The 19343-nt window shown below is 48.7% G+C and overlaps 1 protein-coding gene across 1 annotated transcript in view; it reads right to left on the minus strand.

Moving 5' to 3' along the window:
- ANTXR1 (ANTXR cell adhesion molecule 1) overlaps positions 1–19343 on the minus strand; it is a 79028-nt gene that overhangs the window by 37552 nt on the left and 22133 nt on the right. Inside the window, exons 10-13 of the mRNA XM_048290179.1 lie at positions 17556–17654; positions 11156–11225; positions 10807–10885; positions 2436–2531 (exon numbers count right to left, since the gene is read on the minus strand). Coding sequence (XP_048146136.1) covers positions 2436–2531; positions 10807–10885; positions 11156–11225; positions 17556–17654 — 344 coding nt within the window. The remainder of the gene's footprint in view (positions 1–2435; positions 2532–10806; positions 10886–11155; positions 11226–17555; positions 17655–19343) is intronic.

Here is a 19343-nt window from a genome sequence, read left to right on the forward strand (position 1 = left end):
CAGGGACAAAGCTGGCTTGGTGTCTTTCCTGAAGAACTGCTGGATGGTAATGACTCCTATTTAATTAAAAAGCATGCCAAGAGGAATTTCAGGGTTTAGAAATGTGCTTGTCACTCAGAAACAAATTTATACTTGGTAAGAGAAGAGCTTGCTATGTTTTTTTCCTTTTTGCCCTGGACACATCCACAATTATCTCTGAAACATCCCTGGGCTGGAATCCACGGCAATGTCTCCGGGTCTGCGGTTTAGTTATTCGAGGTTGGAGCTCTGGTCTGTTGTGCAAGGCAGTTCCTCTGCCCTTAATTCACTTCTGACAACACTGCATTCCTCCCCGTGCCACTTCCAAGCCAGTCACTAAGCTCTGCTCGGCTCCCTTTCCCCATCCCCTGACAGGCTGGGCACTCCTCCACGGATTTATCTTTAATTTCACAGAATTTTTGGGTGAGCAGTGCTCAGTGGGGTGTCCTGGCTGCTGATCCTCTGCCAAACACACCGGATGCCCTCCCGGAGAGGTGGAAGGGATTTCATACAGGCTTCTTGGAATAAAATCTTTCCAACAACTACAGGGAAGTGTTTGACTACATTGGAAAAATATCAGCGAGATAGTCCCCACTCACAGACCTTGCTAGGAGGGAACGTGGGAGATAAAGGAGGAGAGTGAGGAAAAGCTTTTATCTACAACAAATGTTTTAAGTAGAGAATTTAAATCTGGAAAATATTAAGCTTATAAAGTTTTATGTGGACCAGAGACTCCCTCTCTCTGCTGCACCCACCTTGCTTATCTGGACTGTTTTTCACATTCAGGGCTGTTACATGACCACTGTCCTCACATGATTCCACTGCAGCAGAGCCACAGAACCCTCACAATGACAGCTCCATATCCCCTCCACACCCTGCTGCTTTTATTTGTGCCTTTTTCTCATCAGCTTCATCTTTCTGCTCTAACAGCACCTTAAACCAGCAGCATCACTGAGAGCATTTTCCCTCTGTCCCCTCAATTCTCCCCCAGATGCCAGTGCCAACATCCCCACAGGGCACATCTCCACTGACTTCCATGCAGATGCGCCAACAAAAAGTTGGCCCAGCTCCTCTGGGAACGTGTCATTTAGTTCAGACAAATAACTCTGAGCAACCTACCACGCTGCTAATCCTTTGGCCAATTTTAGAACCAATTTTTTTTTTTATTGTTCTGAAAGTCCAAATAAATATTTTTTCCTTTTTGGTTTTCATCTTGGTACAGAGGTGCCAAACTACTGTGAAGAGAAGCATTTTATCCCCATTTTCAGCCAGGAACAGAAATAGACAACTAAGATTTTTCCTGCAAGATTTCCATCCTTGTTCTGGATAATACATCTCAGCACAGAGACTCATCCTCCAGCAAGTGGCTCCTGCAGTGTGTGGCTCCAAAGCTCTGCATTGTTGGTTTGGTACAACATGGTGCGAATTTACAACACTGGGTCTGTGATTTAAAAATCAGGAATAATGATGGTGACCCAGAAACTGGAGCCGGTTTGGGCAGCCTTAAAAGCAGCTTCTGAAACGTTGCACGCAGCCAGTCACCAAACCCAGGCTCCAATTCTGCTGACATTTGTGCGTCCCTAATTCTTGTTCTATATTTGCAGCACGAACAAGATCCAAAACAAGAGCAGAGCTTCACTGCATTGTGTGTTCCACAGTGATGAGCCCTTGCCCGGATCCTCACTGGGAAAGGCAGTGCCAGGGCTCAGCAGGGATGCTCGGGGTGTGACAGGTCTGTGCAGACAAACAGCAGAGTCACGTGAGATGAAAGCTCCTCTCGAGTCCTGTGATTTCCTTCTTGCCTCCTTTGACCTCTTCCTTCTCCCCTGTTTTCTCCTCATTTCCCTCTGCTCTTTTAAAGCATTAACTCTGTGGTTGTGCTTTTGAACTTTTGTGAAAGGGCCTGGAGGAAAGACAATGCTCAGTGAAGCACTGTCACTGGGATGTTTCAAAGTGCTTTTCAGACGTGATCCAGGAAACAAAGTTCATCTTGCAAAAATTTGCACACCTAGAAATGTCTTTTCCTTGCACCTGAGGCAGAACCAGGACTCCAGTGTGGGTTGATGAGCCCTGCCTTTCTACAGGAGCCCTCCAGCATGGGCATGCTGACACTGGGGTTAGAAAATCCAGAACAGGCATGGCAAGGAACACATTTCTGCAAACTATTTCCATTTTGTGACCAAAACACAAGACTTAAAGGCTCCTGACAAGGTTTGGATGTTGGCAACATTGCTGTTCCACGGGTCTAATCCCAGGCTGGGCAGATGAAACAGAAGCCCAAAGCAGAGGCAGCAGTGGCAGAAATGCTGCCCTGTTCTGGGATCAATCCTGTGGAAAACTCTGCCTCCCTCCCCCTCATTTCTTGCTTTCAGGCAGCACTGAAATGCTGCTTTGTGCTGATGATTTCTGTCACTTACCACAGTGCAGCAGAGGGGCCAGAACCACCAGAGCAGAGCCAAGGCCAGCAGGAGGAAGAGGATCAACAAGGCGATGGCCAGGATGGTCCCGTCGGACTGGAGAAGAAGCACAGAGAGCGTGTGACACCTGTGACACAGAACTGTCCTCACACAGATCCTCCCCTGTGCGCCCTGCCCCCAGCTGTGTCCCAAAGGCCCTTCTCCATTTACTGCCACATTAATGATAATGATCAATTAGGTCACACTCCATTTAATTTTCAGACAAGATGCAGCTTTCCTCTCCTTACACATGCAGATGTGGCACCTGCCCTCCCCCACACCTCACTGCAGAGAGGCCGAGACCTCTCATTCACTTCACAGGTTTTCCATCAGTTTTCTGACCCTCACAGTTACATAAAACACAGATTAAAATTAATATAACATTCCTCAGACTATTTAAGTGAAGACTTAGAAAAAGATTTTAAGGAGAGCTCACACCAGTGTCATGGAATCATAGAGTGGTTTGGGTTGGAAGGGACCTTAAAGCCCATCCAGTGCCACCCCTGCCATGGGCAGGGACACCTTCCACTGTCCCAGGCTGCTCCAAGCCCCATCCAACCTGGCCTTGGACACTTCCAGGGGTGAGGCAGCCACAATATTGGCAATGTTTCACTGCAGTTCAAGCAACTTCTTTGCAGCTCTTTCCCTCCTGCAGCACAAACTTGACAGCGACGTTGGTGTTACAGCTGACTCCAGACAGAAAACTTGCAGTGAGATCTCCAGGGCACGATGACCCAGGTCCTCCTCCTCCTCTCAGCTGTGCTGACTCAGAGCAGCTCTGCCATGAGCTTTCCAAGAGATCTAAACATCCGTCACAAGGACACACAGGGAGTATCCCCATCATTAACTCCAGAAGATCCCCTCCTCTCTGGCTGGAACACTTCTCCCAGTTAAAACACGTTTGCAATTCTCCAGTATTGATCAGCACTGCAAACTGCTGCACAAGCCAGCTCAATTCAGCTGTCAAGCCCCAAATGTGCATCACTTCTTGCTGCTCAGATTTAACCCAAACCAGACGTCCCCGTCTCCCTGAGGTGTGCCAGCCTCCCTGTACCACTCCTCCCCGGGACTGTGCTATTCCCAGACCAGCAAGGCCTGACCTAAGGCTCTTTGAGAGGTTCTTGCTGCAAGAGCCAGACATTTAAACCCCCCCACCCAATGTCAAGGCCACGGTGCCAGACTGAGGACACGTCCAGGACAGACTGACCCGAGGGGTGCAAGAAACGGGTGCCTGCTTAAATCACTGCAACCCAAGGGCCAGATGACCTCCCATCATTCCAGAACGGGAGAGTCATGGAAGAACGACCAGGTTGAGAGCATTTTCCAAACTCTCTGCTGGTGCAGAAAGAATTTCTGGAGAACTTGGATCAAGACAACCTGATCTTTGACACTTGGAAGCAAGAGAAGGCAATCCACACAAGAGAAGAATTCACCCAAGGCATGTCTGGAAATGGAACTTGGACCCCAACACACACAAAAAAAGCTCTGTTGAGAAGACAGAGCTGTACATTTGGGGCTGTTGCTCCAGACAAACAGCAAAAAGGCACATCCATCATCTGCAAAATGCAACCTGCTGGCATTCAAAGCTTTATAAAATGTGATCTCAGCTCTTTATTGCCACGAAACTAGAAGAAATCAGGCTTTCTATGTCTAATCGTTATCTGCCCCCTCAGCCCCACATTAAAACACATATTTGCTCATTAAGAGTATTCTAAAATCAATTTGCAAAAATGCAAAACAAATTAAAGTGGCTTTTAAACTGTTTCCTGGGGACTTTTTGGTTTGTTTTTAAAAATATAATTTGTTTTTACTTTCCTTTCCCCCAAGAACAACCTGTAAAGACCAATTTTTGATACCCCAACACATCTGTTCCTCTGCAATGCAGCTGGTCTGGCCAGCTGGGGTTTTGCAGCAAACCAGTCCAGAAGACTGGGCAGGGTTGGAGGTGCCAGATCTTCCCAGTCTCACTCAGAATTGAGCTGTCACTCTGTGTAATGTCTATAGTTTTATACAGCCAGAACTGGGCTGAGATAGAAGCTGCCACTCAGCCAAGCTGAATGATAAACAGGAACAAAAATCTGCCTGCTCAAGAGTTTGCAAAAGTTCCACTGGCACTTGGAGATCTCTCTCCCAGTCTTATATAGCTGGTGAAAGAGGGCTGAAACATTTCAAATGTCTGTTCTCATTCTATTTTTTTAAATCAAAATTTGGAAGAACAATGCAAACGCTCATGGAAACACTGAACCATGGAATAATGCAATGAGCGTGTTTAATACTTATTGAATACAGGCTGGCAATTCAGACCAGGAAAACAACTTTCATTTTAAAAAGGGAATTTTTACAGCCAACTAGAAGCTGTTTCCTAAGAAAAGATCAATGGAGAAAAGCCTGGCTAGCCCCTGAATACACACAGTTATCTGTGATGGGTGCTACTGTCACAGGGATTCACCTTACACAGGTAAATGTGGGCTGGGACCCACAGTGAGATCAACAACCTAAAACTCCACAGCTCCTGACCAGCTGACAAAAAGCCAGACAGCAAAGGTAATCTCAGAGCTTGTGCCAAATTACTGTAAAACTTTGGCACTTTGCTTCCTGAGAACTGTTGGAGACCTGGACAATACCTGGACTTGTTCTTTTGAAACACCTTATCTTACCAAGAAACAGTAAGAAAAAAAACCAGTGGGCTCTTTCCGTGGCCTCTCAAGGTGCTCCACATCTGAAGTGCTAAAACTTTCCCACACAGGCTCTGAAACAAATAAGCTGTGGGGAAAGAGAGGCAGCTGTACCTTGAAGACTCCTTTGCCCTGCCAGAGTCCAGCAAGGCCAAGAAAAGGTGGCAAGTATTGCTGGCAGCGGGAGTACAGTGGAAAAGAACCCCTGGAAGATGTTGTACAATAGAGAAAAAGCAGGAGATCTGGAGCAGGACATGTAAGAGGCATTTTGTCATACATAGGGGGGTGTACAGATACATAGAGAGAGAATCTCAGAATCACAGAGTGCTTTGGGCTGGGAGGGACCTTAAAGCTCACCCAGTGCCACGGGCAGGGACACCTTCCCCCAGAGCAGGCTGCTCCAACCCCATCCAGCCTCCCCTCCGCTGCGGAGCTGTCAGGGACGTGAGAAGCCAGGCTGGGACTGGGGGAATTCCCTGGCCAGGAGACACCAGCCTGGCCTTCCTCTTGGATTGCAGGTTCTCCTCGAGAAAGGAGGGAAGGGATGGCAAAGTCTGATCCAGAAACTGCCCTGGGGTGTTTCCTGCCAACCACTGACCCACCAACCCTGGGGTATGTCCCACAAGGGAACAGCTCCCTGGAGGCACACACGGATCCCGGGAAGAGCCGACCCCAAGGCTCAGTATGAACGAGGTGCACATTCCTTTAGCAGCCAGGGCAGAGGGATGGCCCCTCCATGGCTGGGCCACGGAGGAAATGACTCCTCCTCAGCATTCATTCTTTTGCTGCTCCCTGCTGAGGTTGCTGCTCAAGACCAGGCTCCCAAAATTCTGCCCTGGGAAGTGTGGATACAATCATGAGGCAAGACAAAGCTAAGGCAGAATCTGTGGTACGAAGGCCCCTCTTTCATCTTACGCATCCTCGATGCTTCTAACACAGAAACAAAAATAAATCCATTCATAGAAAAACATAAATCAGTCCATTGGAATTTCAATGGAACTATGGCATAATCCTGAGGGTTTTCCAAAAAAATGCTGCTACACAGCAGACGGGCATTTTTGGTTGCATTTGGGTTTGTTTTGTTTTTTTAATCTTATTTTTAAGATTTTATTTCCTAGTTTCTCGCTTTACTGTGCTGGCCTTTGCTGCACACAGCAACAGAAACCAATGTCTACCATTTATCACATACAGGAATTTTTTTAATATAACAGAAACAATGTGGCCTAATTTCTAAAAGGAAATGAAAACTCACTGCTCTGCAGGGTCAGCCTCTGGTCCGTGTCTGCGGAGCTGCTTGAGCAGGAGCCAAGCTCAGCAGGGGATGTGAGCACAAAGCACCTGCTTGAGGTCACCCAGCAAAGGTGTTCTCAGCTCCTTTCCCCTGTTTTCTGAGCTGTGACAGGAAATGCCCCTCTGGCAATGATCTGTTTCCCTCCTCTCCTTCCAGAGCTGAAAGGAGATGAGAGCTGCAAACACTCTTCCAGCATCCCATTATTTGCTTTACAAGCCAGTGCAAACACCAGAGCAGCCTCCCTTCCCCACAGGCTGGACAAACCCCGAGAGAGAGACGCCTTTGTCTTGAGGAGCTCACCCTCCAAACAGAGCAGGCAAACACACGGTGGGAAGGAGGAGTGATCATTGTGCCCTCTGTTACAAGGGAAAATCTTTGGTCGGGGAAAATTCTCCAACCCTCGATTGCTGTGTTTATCCTTATGAAAATCACGGAACTTTTCCGTCAGCCCCCCGAGCTGAGCAAGGGAGGCTCCTCACAGGCAGCTCCCCACGACTCTGATGGGGTAAGAACCTGCCAGCATGACCTGGACACACACGATAGCTTTGGGATAAGTTTCCTTCTGAAACTCAGTTTAAATTGAAATCACATTTTCAACAGAAAAACATTTCAATAAAATTAAACATTTCATTTCAGCATGCTCTGTTTCAACCTCATTATTAAGTGGGGTTTCACCCTTGGAGGTGCACATGTGTGCAGAGATCCTGGACTGCATTTCCTCTTTAACCTCAGCACTGTCACAGGAGCACAGGCTGCACAGCCACAAACTATTCTGATGTTTTCAAATTAAAGCTTTTCAAAACTTCCATCCTGTCCTGCCCCCAACTTCAATTTATTGGTCTCTTCTTCCCAACCCATAGGGACATGGGTTTTGCAACATGACAACCACACTTCGGGGTGTTACAAACCAGCCCATGGAGCAATACTGGAGTGAAATAATCTCTGCACGTTTAACTCTTTGGGTGACCTGTGGCAGCAAAAACGTTCCCTGCCTACAATACTTGTAGCATTTAAGAGCAATTTCTTGTAGAGGCAAACCCAAAATCTCATGCCCTGGAGCTCCCAGCGAGCAATGCCTCAGTTAATAACAAACACCCAGGTCAAGGGCCCAGGAAAATCTCATCAAATGGACTCTGCAGCTTCAAAAAGCCTCTACTGACACCCCAGGGAGGGCCTTTGGCTGCCTGCAGACCCAGGGGCACTGATCACTGGCACAGCCCTAATTGTGCCCCCCAGAACAAAGTCAGCTTGAAAACCCCCACGCTGAATTACATTGCACTGACACCCAATTACACTTCCTTTGAATTAAAAGCAAAAAACAACAAACCTAACAAAAACAAGCCTGCAGGGAAAGGTCATTGGTTTTTACTACCGGGCTGCAGTTCTTGCTTGATTTTCTAATTTAAAGGTTAAATCCATCCACTATTGATTAACACAAGGGCGCAAATTCCTTCAGCCTTTCAAACTGCCCCAGGGAGAAAGCCGGGACACCCAGCTGTAGTGAGGCTGTGCCAGTCCCCACCCTCCTTTTGGCAGCTGCAAAACCTCTCCAGGTTAAGAGATCGAAGTTTTAGCTGACTGATGGCTCCTACACCCTTTCAGCTGGAACTGTCAGACCAGAGGGGCTGTTTCTATCCCAAATTGTGAGTCTGCCCCCCGCCTGACACCTCAGCCAACATCCCAAGCCATTTATTGACCTGGTGACATTCCCTGCTCCCAGCCAAGAGCTGCCCAGGAAGAGCTGGGTTATGCTGTCCCGGCAGTTTTCACCTCCCTTCCAGTTTTGGGTCTGAGAGATACCAGTGCAAGAGGTCATGAGTGGTTTTTCCTCTTCTGGGAGCATTTTAGAAAATGAACAAAGGCTTATTTCAATTCCCATCCTGGCTTTCCTCCGAGATGCTCTTTCTGCACTGCAGAACTTGGCCCTGACTTCCTGCCCCCAAACATGGCCTTGGCAATTCTTTCCTCTCTTGTACATTCCCTTTCCTGACCTTGCCTGGTGTGCAGTGCCTGGGCACACCTGCACATTCACAACACAGCATTTAACAATTTCTCTCTCTTCCAGTTCTCCAAACTCCTCACACAGCACAACAGGAGTAATTCCTTTTCTAAGAGCTCCCCAATTCCACCAGCACCACTTGCTAATTCTTCCAACAGGGAGTCAAAGACCAACTGACTTTTCTGACTGTTCATTTTTGGTCTTTTCTTGCCAGGAAAGCAGCTGTCTTCTTCAGCTATGCTCTTAATTGAATTTTTGCTTCCCTGGATTAACTCCAGAGAGTCTTTGAAAATGGACAGTTGATAGAAAATGACAGCTACTGCTTACAGGGAAAATGGGATTTGTACAGATTATTTACACGTTGCATAGGAAGGCTTTGTTGTGGAGCTACATCAGAATATGAATGGCAGAGCTTTTCAGGCCATGGAGCTGCTGGCTTTGTTCCTTCTCCCACTGAACACCCATTCCTGGGGAGCAGATGGGGTTGGGGTTCAGGGCATTGGCACCAAGGTGAGCGTGGCACTGCTGCCATAGGGGAAGATTTTGGAGAGGGCATTCCAGACCTCTCTCCAAACCTGACCATTCCAGAAACACAGCACAGAGGGGAGCCCAAAGTGCTGATTGCTGGTTTGCACACAGGGAAGATAACCTTTGCTGTTTCCCTGTGTGTTACCATCATTTCATTTCCCAGCTCTCACTCTCCCACTCGAGCTGCAGATGGTCCAACAGACCCAATTCCCTGATCTGAAGTCAGTTAAACAATTTGGTGCACATTTTGAACAGGGGTATTTCCAGGACTGCAGCCCTTGTAACCTTAACTAAAGAGAGCATTGTAGTCTCAGTAAACAGTTTTACCTTTAAAAAGGATTTGAAAACATAAAACACTGCTACAAAGACAAAATGTGTGTTTGCCCAGGAGGAATGTCCTCGATTAGTGAAGCCTGAGATACAATTTGCAAAGCAGCCACTGAATGTCTCTGCATCCAGCTTTAGATGCAGGATCTGGGTTTGAGTTCTGGCTGCTCAGCTGCACTGCAAATCCAGGTTCTCAGTCTGGAGGCACTGGAGTTACAGGCAGTGCCATGGAGCACAGGCATTTTCAAAAGCGTCCTTACAGCTATTAAAGAACAGAAGACCAACAGGTATTTCATCTCCTATAACCCACAAATAATAATTCTATCCCTGGGAGAAAGCATATGAGGAAGGAATAATTTTTCTCTAAGAATTGTTTCCCAGGTCCTGCCTCACATGAGTAAAACACAGCAAACCCCTATGTGCTGACAACAGGCAAATACATTTTTGCCAGTGATCAATGAACTAGAACTGAAACTTGACTAATAAAATAAATTCCCTTCTTTTAAGGCATAAGGAAACCTTTGTCAGTTTTGGAATACAACCTCTCATGTAAGCTCTGAAAACTCTCTCCATACAATCTTGTCCTTGTTGAACAAGGATCGAGTTCAAGTGACACAAAAGCCTTTTCTCAGCTGGTGCCTCAGCCTTTGTGGGCCACAGAACCCTTCTGGTAACTGATGTTGTACATCTTGGCCTCTCCCTTATTCTGCACAGAAACCCAGTGGCCTTTGCTGCACAGGGACAAAAGCAGGCTGGGGACACATTTTTAAGTCTTTCTGGCAACACTGCTCTGGCTTCCCAAAAATTGCTTTAGGTCAGTTCACAGGAAAATTAAAGCAGGGCCTCACCCATGGCCTGTACTGTGACAGGTCTGCCCACAGATGAATAAAGCCGAACACACTGAAGCATGAAGGACTGCTGGGAATTCCAAAGGAATTCCAAATGAATTCCTTCACTACCCCCTGCAGCATGACTCATTTCATGCCCTGTTCCCAACAGCCAGGACTCAGCAGAAGCAGCATCTTCAGCATTACTGGGAGTTACAAATTTCATCATCCCGGTTCCAGCAGAGCCTGGGTGCAGCAATTCCCCGCTGACAACAGCGGCTGCAGCCACAAACCACCCACTCCAGGGGAGAACCCAGCACATTTTTGGCTCCCTGCTGGTTTCCATGCAGAGGGATCAGGCCAGGTAAGGAAGGCAGCAGAGCTGCTCCTTGTTCCCTGTGCCAGGCAGGCACAGACACCTCCAGGGCACTGCCAGCGCAGATCTGGTCCCTGTCCCACCACAGACACAGCCTGAGGCGTTTACTGAAGGCTGAAGAGCTTGGCCACATCGTGGCACACAAGACACACTAAATGTCACATTGTCACACCTTCAAACTCACCTTAGAGGGGGGAACACATCCTTCACACCAGGCTTACCCAACCTGGCAGCCCTACTACCGACATAACACACACCTGCTGCTGAGTCCCACCACCCCACAGAAGCATTTTAGGAGTCAAAACTTACACAGTGCGTGCTGGAGATGATGACAGAGCTGGAGATGAAGCTCAGACCATCGTTCATACTGACTTGAAGAGCTGCTTCCCTGAAAAAATCCAAGAAACAAGTCAGGGCAGCTCATCCACAGCCCTCAGTCTGATACCATCCCGGGCCCTGGGCTGCTGGTGCTCAGAAAAGCCTCTTGTGCAGATAATTCCCACTGGTGGTGCCCTGGCCCCTGTGCTCCAGTGCACAACTGCCAGTGATCATGAGGGAATGTCAGCCTGGGACCCCAACAGGAGCAGCAGAGCACAGGGAGGTGACCCAGACCCATCTCCCCACAGGCAGAGTGAATATTGGGGTAGGAAAAACGTACATGCCAACTTCTCTCAGCACAGGTGCTGGGCACAGCAGGTAGGTGTCCTCCACCACAAAAGGCTTCTCATCTGGAAAAGAGAAAGAGTGGGATTACTGCCAAATCAGTACTACAGGCCTTAGAGAGCAAGTTTAAATAATTGGTTTTCCTCACTCTTGATACATAAACAAGATGGGGGATAAAGAGCTGCCTCACATGTCTGAGCCACAGCACAGCTGAAGGTGTGGAGCTTTTTGGGAGGACAGAGTACAGGATCACTCTGTGCAGGAGCCCAGCTGGAGCTGCAACAGGTTATATAAAAGTGGAGATACCCAAGTAAAGAAACGGTACACTATGGAAAATTTTGCATTTCAAGGCAGAAACATCTCCCCTGGGCCACTGAGATGAGTTTGCTCACATGGGTGGTGGGAAATGATGCTCAGGGCACCAGCAGCAGAGCACTCCTGATCCTGCTCTGTTCTCAGCTCTTGTGAGCAGGGTCTCACAGCTCATTTTGCTGCATTTATGAGTCATAAAGAGGTACTGACTACAAGAATCTATCCCATCATGCAGGAGCAGGACTCACAAAGCCAAGCATCCCTTCCCAGACATTCCTAGAAGAGGTTTCTGCTGGGTACAAAGTTTTAGAAAGCAGTAGTATTGCTCTGGTAATTCCTGTCACACATTAGAGCCCCTGTCTCATACCAGTGTATTTCTTTGCTTTGGAAGCAATATAAAAGGATATTTCCTCATGCAGGCTAGGAACTGTTTATTTTTTACACTCCATTAAAAAAAGGGGGAAAAAAAAAAAGAAAAAAAGAAATGGCAATGAAAAGTTGTAACCTTCCCTGAAGTTCTCCTTGCAGCACATCCAGGCCCTCAGTTTTGCAATGGAGCTACCAAACCAAGGAGCATTTCCCACTCTGCACAAGGCAGATGTGCAGTGGTGGCACATCTGGTCCCACAGTGCTGTTCTCACCCTGATTTATGACTGTATCATTAACTCCCATGAATTTATGACATTGTCTCAGCGTACACATGCCAAGAAAATGAAGATCAGTGTCTTGTTTTCTCCTTTGCTAGCTCTGGCGGCCAAGGCCAAAGGCTTCTCCGTGCCAGCATTCACTGAAACAAAAGCTGCTTCATCTTGCAGGGCCTTTCCCTTAGTTCTCATTAGGTTTTTGTTTCTCTTTCTGTCCCTTCCCACTCCCAACTCCCATCAGTCCATGCCTCTCTAGAAAGTTTATCAGCCCGGAGTGCCCCGGGGGAGCTCCTGGCTGGCCAGGCTGGCTGCAGGCAGAGATTAGTTTGTTTGGAGAATGTTTGTGTTTCACCGCAAAAATGAGTGACTGTTTCCCTCTGCTCTAAACAAAAGAGGATCCATTTGGTTTGCATAACTCTGGCCCATCTGACTCCTTCCTGGAAAACTGACCCAGGGAAAGCAAACAGAACAACACTTCTCAGCTGCTCTCGCACCGGAGCTGGGGATGGAGCTGGGGATGCATTGGAGCTGCTGCAGGACAGAGCTGCTGTGTCCCAGTGCTGCGGGAGGTGCGCTGAACGCTCCCCAGCTCCAGAGCTGCCAGAGCCTGGGATCTGTGGTTTGGACCGCTGACAGCGGTGGTGGAAGGGCTGGGGAGGGAGGGTGGAGCGCTCGGCTTACTGCTGAGTTTGCTGCCCTGGACGTCATTTCAGTCCCTGCTCGGGGCTGGCCAGGGAATGGGGCGGGAATCACTTTGCCTCCTTGGACAGTTTTACAGAAGGGATGCCCTTGATCCCCTCCCAGGCACCGACCATGGGCAGGGCTTGGACACCTCCAGGAAACAGCTCAATGCCTCACTTCTGAGTTGGCATTCCACCACAGTAACGGGCACAACTTCCTCCTACTTGTGCATCCCTCCTTCAAGCAAAATAAGGTCATGCTGTATAAACCCCCCAGACAACCCAAACTGGCCAGTCCTGAGGCCTGAGCCGTTCAGAGCAGGAAGGGATGAGGGTCAAACCTCCCACAAAAACACATCTGGATGCCATTTCAACCAGGTACCTGATACTGCTCAGACTCCTGCCATTCTATACCCAGAGTTCCTACACCTGAACAGCTAAATGGAGCCTGGAAAATCTATTATTCCCAGCAACAGTGAATAATTTCTTATGCCATTAGCAGGGTGTAACCTTCTGGCAAGTCAGGACTTGGAATATTTCCCAACCATAATAATAAAAGCTTCAATATATGCAGGATGCTTTAACACAAAAGAGCAAACTTAAAAAAAAAAAGAGAGATTACAAGAACCCAAGGAAGGTGACAGATAGCAGCACTTTCTTGTAGCCATGTAACCATGCCAGAATTAACAGCCTTCCCTCTGGTTAATGGTTCATCCCATTGCTCATCCCACTGGTGCACTGAAATCGGACTGCAAGGATCCATTACAGGAGGGTTTAGGAGAGCCCAACATTCCAAACTGCCACTGCAACACTGCAGTGCTGATTGCAGGACTCACAGGGTCAGCAGTACTTTGGTCCAGAAAAGGCTGCAAAAGCTGTTTGCCAAACTTCCCATATATCACACACTAACAGTTTCCTTCTGCTCTCCCTGTACTTATGATTTGCATTCAGCTGAAGTACATCTCAGAGATGCTTTGCCCTGGTCTGCTGTTCCTGCAGGAGGGGAGACTCCAGTCCAGCCTGGCTGGTGTGGAGGCTGCTGCTCTAAGAGGGCTCTGCACCTCATCCCACCTGAGATGGCAGCTTCCAGTCATCCTGAGCACTTCCATTGTCCCTTTGTCGCCTCAGATGAGCCAAAACACCTCCCTAATTCTCTGCCCCACCTACCAAAGCTGGGTCTCTGTTCCCCCTGTCTGACTCCCCCTCTCATGCCACTCTTGTGACAACTCTGCAAGCAAAGTTTGTGTTTCAAACCCACTTTGTGGGAGACGGGAATGCAGGAAGACACTGGAACTCTCTCTGAGCTACAGAAACTGCCTACAAGAAAGACCCATAAATAAAAAATGTTTTGTTAATGCTGTAATGAAAACCACATTGAGATCAGCTGTAATTGCTCTGCTTTGTGCAGGGACTCACGAGCCCTGAGCGCCAAAGCCTTCCAGAGCAGGGTGAGGGGATAGGGAACAGATAAGCACGGAGCAGTGATATCACATTCCCAGCAGCCTCTGGATGGAGGGCAGGGATTTGCTCTGAGGGGTTCATGTGCTGAGCAAACTGTTCAAGGGGGCTACAAGGGAAGCTGGCAGAGCACCCCAGTGTTGATCTGCTCACGTGCTGCACCATCACAGGGTCCCTCGGGCAGGAGCCCTGGGCCAGCACGGCCCCAGCCCCAGGGCTGTCCCCATCAGCTCTTCACTGGTGCCACACAGAGCACTGGGGGAGCCCGGCAGAGCTCCCACCCTGCACATGGGGGCTGCTCCTCCCTCAGCACAAATCCCCACTGCAGGGAATGCTGCTGGAGGCAAAGGCACAGGAGTCTGGGTTAAAAGTTCTGACACTGCAATTTGTTGGAGGCCGGGGCAGCATTTGAGGGAAGCACAACCATTTCTTCCTTCGTGTTCTTTGACAAGCAGTGACTTCAGCCACCCTTCAAAAGCAGAGGCCAAGCTCCCCTTGGTGCATGTTCTCACCTCGGAAAGATTGGAGGCACGGATTGTGTCCCTCACAAAGGTCACACCCCCCAGGACACCTGAGGGAGTTGGTACAGAGAGGGACATTCTCTAATAGCAGAGTGGGAGGAGAAAAGCTGCTGTTAGAAAATAAAAAGATTCGGAGGTGGGTTGCAGTGACACGATCAGGCAGGGAAATCAGGGGTTAGAGAGTGGAACTGCAAAGCAAAACATTCCTGTGCTACGAGTGACAAAGCTGCAAGAAAGTGAAGAGGATATCACAAGGAAAGTGCTGTGCTGCCGGGAGAAATGAGAGATGGGGAAATGGAGCAACCTGCTAGGCTTTAAAAACAGAAGACAATTTTTAGGAGATATTTGTTGGGCAGTCTGGGGATCCAGTCCCCATCATCCCACTCTCTGCTGATACCTGGCACTGTCCTGCTCCCAGTGTCTTTGAATAAAAAATCCAGGCCAGTTTGTGCAAAGGAGGGGGTTTGGCCAAGCATCCAGAGCATTCACTGAGTGCAGCAGATCCAGCCCCAGCTCTGCTGTGGTGCCTGCTCCTTCACCAACCTTTCATCTCCATTCAGCTGTGAATTGCTTAGGACAGAGCTCAGCCTCTCTGCCCAGAGCTATCTTTGCTGGCTCCTGCACAATCTGGGCAGACACAGACATTTTAGCACCACAGAGCAGCCATAAGTCACTGCACTGGATAATTACTTTTAACTCTGTGCAGGCTGAACCCAGTTCTCCCAGGTCCTGCTGCTGGCAGGAACACCCTGCTGCTGAACATGCATCTCATTACAGCTCTGCTCAGCCAAATATTCCTCATGGTTTCTACAGATGTTCCTTTTTTTTTTTTTATCCCATAACTATGAACATTATGAGTCGATGCTCTCTTCACCTGCCACTTTTCCCTGCCAATAATCCCAATAAAACCCCATTAGCTCATGCCTTTAACCTCAGCACGTCCCAGCTACATCTCATCTGGGATAATTTAGGGTTTCAGGAACTGTTGGCTTAGTGTTATCTTTTAAAAATACCTCCCTCCCTGATACAATCAGAGGCAGAGAGGTTTCAAGCAAACAAAGGCAGCTGAGCTATCCAACCTCCATGAGGTTTCCATAAAATCCTGGTTCAGTTCTCTCAGGGCTGTTTGAGTTGGGAGCAGCAGGCAGGGGCTGCAGCTCTGGGATCTCCCACAGAGCAACTCAAACCCAACAGAGCTGTGCCAGTTCCCACCTGGAGAGACCTGGCTTTGGGAACTGCTGAGCTCCCTCAGTCAGGGAGGAGCTGAACCCAGAATTTGGGTTTGTGTCCTTTTCCTGCCACGTCACAGCTTCAAACAACCCCAGGCTGTGCAGAACAGCCGGAGAGGGCTTGGTGCAGTGCCAGGGGAGTGAGCTCACTCTTCACCTCTGCATCCATTCAGGACACCATGAACACACCAGGTCAGAGGGCAGGAAATGTATTTGCCCTTTATCCTCATTTTCCACAGCCATTCTGTGGACACAGGAAGGCAGCTTCAAATTCAGAAAGCCCAGGGGCTGCATTAAGATAAGCTGATCTTTCCTGAAAGCTACGATGAGACTGTGATGACAGACACCATAAAAGATGACTGGGCTGGACCAGCACAGAGGGAGGAAGGATTCCTCCTCCTCCTCCCCCCTCAGCAGCAGGTCACAGTGTTTGGGATGAGGGCAGCCTCACCCAGGTTCCCTGTGCTGGTGTCTCCACAGACAGGACCCTGAGCAGTGGGAAGCTGGTGGGTGGCATTCCCAGCTCCGTGAAAGCCTTCCAGGAATGAGTGCCCTGCTCCACAGCCCTCCAGCTTCTGCTCCTCACATCCTCAGCACTGACCACATCTGAATTAAGCAAATGCGAACCAGAGCCAGCCAAACTTTCTGCTCGGTGACTCAGGAGTTGGCAAGTCCAGAACCTGCCTGTTGGAGGAGGCACTGCAAGAGCACAACTGTCCCACACCTGCCCCAGGGCTCAGTGACATCCCACACGGGGCAAGCAGCCCCAGCAAACCCCCCTGCTCCAAAGAACAAGTCACACAGATGTTCAGAACACACTGAGCCTTTAGATTTCCACTTTTTAGAGCTAATTAATGCATTTACTTTATACTGAACAGGGTCAGGACTGCCTCCAAAACAACCAGGCATTTTCTGAACAAATCCCATGTTAGGATGGATGAATTCTGCTGTCACTGCTGGTGTCAGCTGTGAGTTACGTGGTTTCCCATAAGGGTCAGAGGAAAGCAGTGGGGTCCTCAGCCCTGCCAGCTCAGTGGCTCCCAGTGCACGTCACAAACAGACCAGACTCTCAGGGGACCATTTGCTTCTCTTACCTCAGTTCTTCTGCCGGGGGAACTGCAGAGGGAACTTTCCAAGCTCCCCCAGCAGCACAGCAGTGCCTGAGCCGCTGCTGCAGCACAGCCTCCAGCAGCAGGGAGTGTAGAGCTGCACGAGCAGCCCCACTGAGCACCCCAAAACACAGCTGAGGGGAGAAACACCCCTGATCCCCCTGCTCACAGCCCAGCAGGACACTGAGGGATGCTCTTTGCAGCAAGGTTCTTGCCTTCTGCATTTCCATCCCCCTAAGCTCCTCTGCTCACACGCTGGCCGTCAGTCACAGCACACAGTGCCACCAGCTATTTGCCTCTTAAAAAATAATCCCTTCTGCATGCTGCAAATTAAAAGCTCCTCATCCCTTAATTATTGCTTTCACAACCAACGTATCTGAAGATCCAAATACCTGCCAGTGCAGAGTCAGAAAAGAAAACAAAGCAAGTCCAAGGAGCTTACTGAGGGTGACCGTGTCGTTGATCCTGAAGCTGCAGAGAACCCGGTCAACGTTGCGGGCGTGGCGAAAGCCATTTCCCCTCACCACAACCTGGAAGGACTCTGCAAAAACAGGCACTGGGTTATTATTGATGCAGAGCCAGGCAGGGAATGGCCACTTAGCCAAGGCACATCTCACAGGTTTTCAACTGCTAAAATTGGCAGTTTAACAATTTAGGTTAAAAATTGTTAAAAATGCAACTTCCACACTCTCCCTACCCAATTTCAACTTGAGTTTTTAGAAGCAGGAAACGATTCACCACAGACACACTTTGACTGGCCTGCAGTGGAAACATGAAGCTTCAAGGACACTGAGTTTTCCGCTCTCCAAGTGTCCATTTTAAATGGCAGAAAGTTTTGGGTGAAGAAAGGCAGAAGTATCTTTCCATGGAAAGGCAAAAAAATCTTCTAGTGACAGATAATTGGGAGAAGTTTAGGTGTTCCTTTCCCAGGTAACTGCAAAGGAAGCAGCCCCCACAACTCCAGTAACTCTCTGGGAGAGGCACTCAGCTCATCCCCACTGGAGTTTGGCTGGGGAATGTGATTTGAACATGAAATTGTCCAAGACAACACAGGAGCAATCTCAGTGACACCACCCCGGATTTTAAATCCCCAGGAGCAGCAGGGAACCTTGTTTTTGCAGGTTCAGATCTTTCCACTTTGCATTTTACAGTCCCCATCTTCTCTCATCTCCCTTGAGGACCCGCACACTGTACTTGTCAAGAAAAGCAGATTTGCTCTGGAATCTGGGCTCCCTTCCAGGTCCCACTCGTTTACAGCCAAGTTGCAAATCATCCCAGCACATCCAGGGAAGCTGCTCCAGGCCCACTGAGTGCTGTGGGAGAGCACTTGGGAAGTGCACAAGAGCTCTGTTCTGGTAAATATTCAAGAGAAATCACAGAATTCTCAAGCTCTGGAGGATGCGAGCTCAAGAACAAAGAACAGAGTATCAGTGATACCACGGGGAGCCTGGCTCTGCTTGGGGCTGGACTGAACAGCCCAGTGCCCCCTGCACAGCCAAATCATCCAAAACCTGCCATTTCAGAACTATGTCACGGCTGAAATTCATCCCTGCAGTGTCCTGGACACGTCAGCAGTGCAAGAGTGGCCTCAGGAGCCCCCAGGTTTGCTCCTTGCAAACAAAAAGAAAAGAAAAAACTGCCACCATTGCTCAAGGATGTGCAGAGAAACATGAAAACATGAGGTGTCACAGCCGGACCTGCAAACATTGATTTTAAGGACACCAATGCACATAATTCGTGCAGCCAATGGCACTTTCTCACTGGTCTCAAAGCTCTAAGTGATTAAATTACTGCAGTCCAAGAGCAAGGGACTATTTGCCCGAGCTTGGAGACGAGGCCCTGAACTGAGGATCCAAATAACTGCTGGCATTTTCCAAGGATCGCTTCTCTTGTGAAGTCTTGGCCAAATTCTGATGCAAACAGTTTTGATAAACCCCTCTGCATTTCCTCTCAGCTGCTCTGCTGGGCACAGCTGTTCCTATCCCTGTCTTCCCATTAAGGCACAATGAATGGCAGTGATAAGATCAAAGCATTTAGGAAGTGTTAGAGATGGTTATAAATGATGATTATAAGTCATCTTCTGGCCCATGACATTCTATAAGCATCATTGTTTATCACTTGAATAAGTATGTAAATCTACTTTTAAGTGCAGTGCATCTACTTCGTGTCTGCCCCAGCCCGAGTAAGACAGACTGGTTTGGCAGAAGAATATTTAAGAAAAACTTCAGAA

This window comes from Corvus hawaiiensis, chromosome 36 (assembly GCF_020740725.1).
Source record: "Corvus hawaiiensis isolate bCorHaw1 chromosome 36, bCorHaw1.pri.cur, whole genome shotgun sequence".
In the NCBI taxonomy this organism is placed as follows: domain Eukaryota; kingdom Metazoa; phylum Chordata; class Aves; order Passeriformes; family Corvidae; genus Corvus; species Corvus hawaiiensis.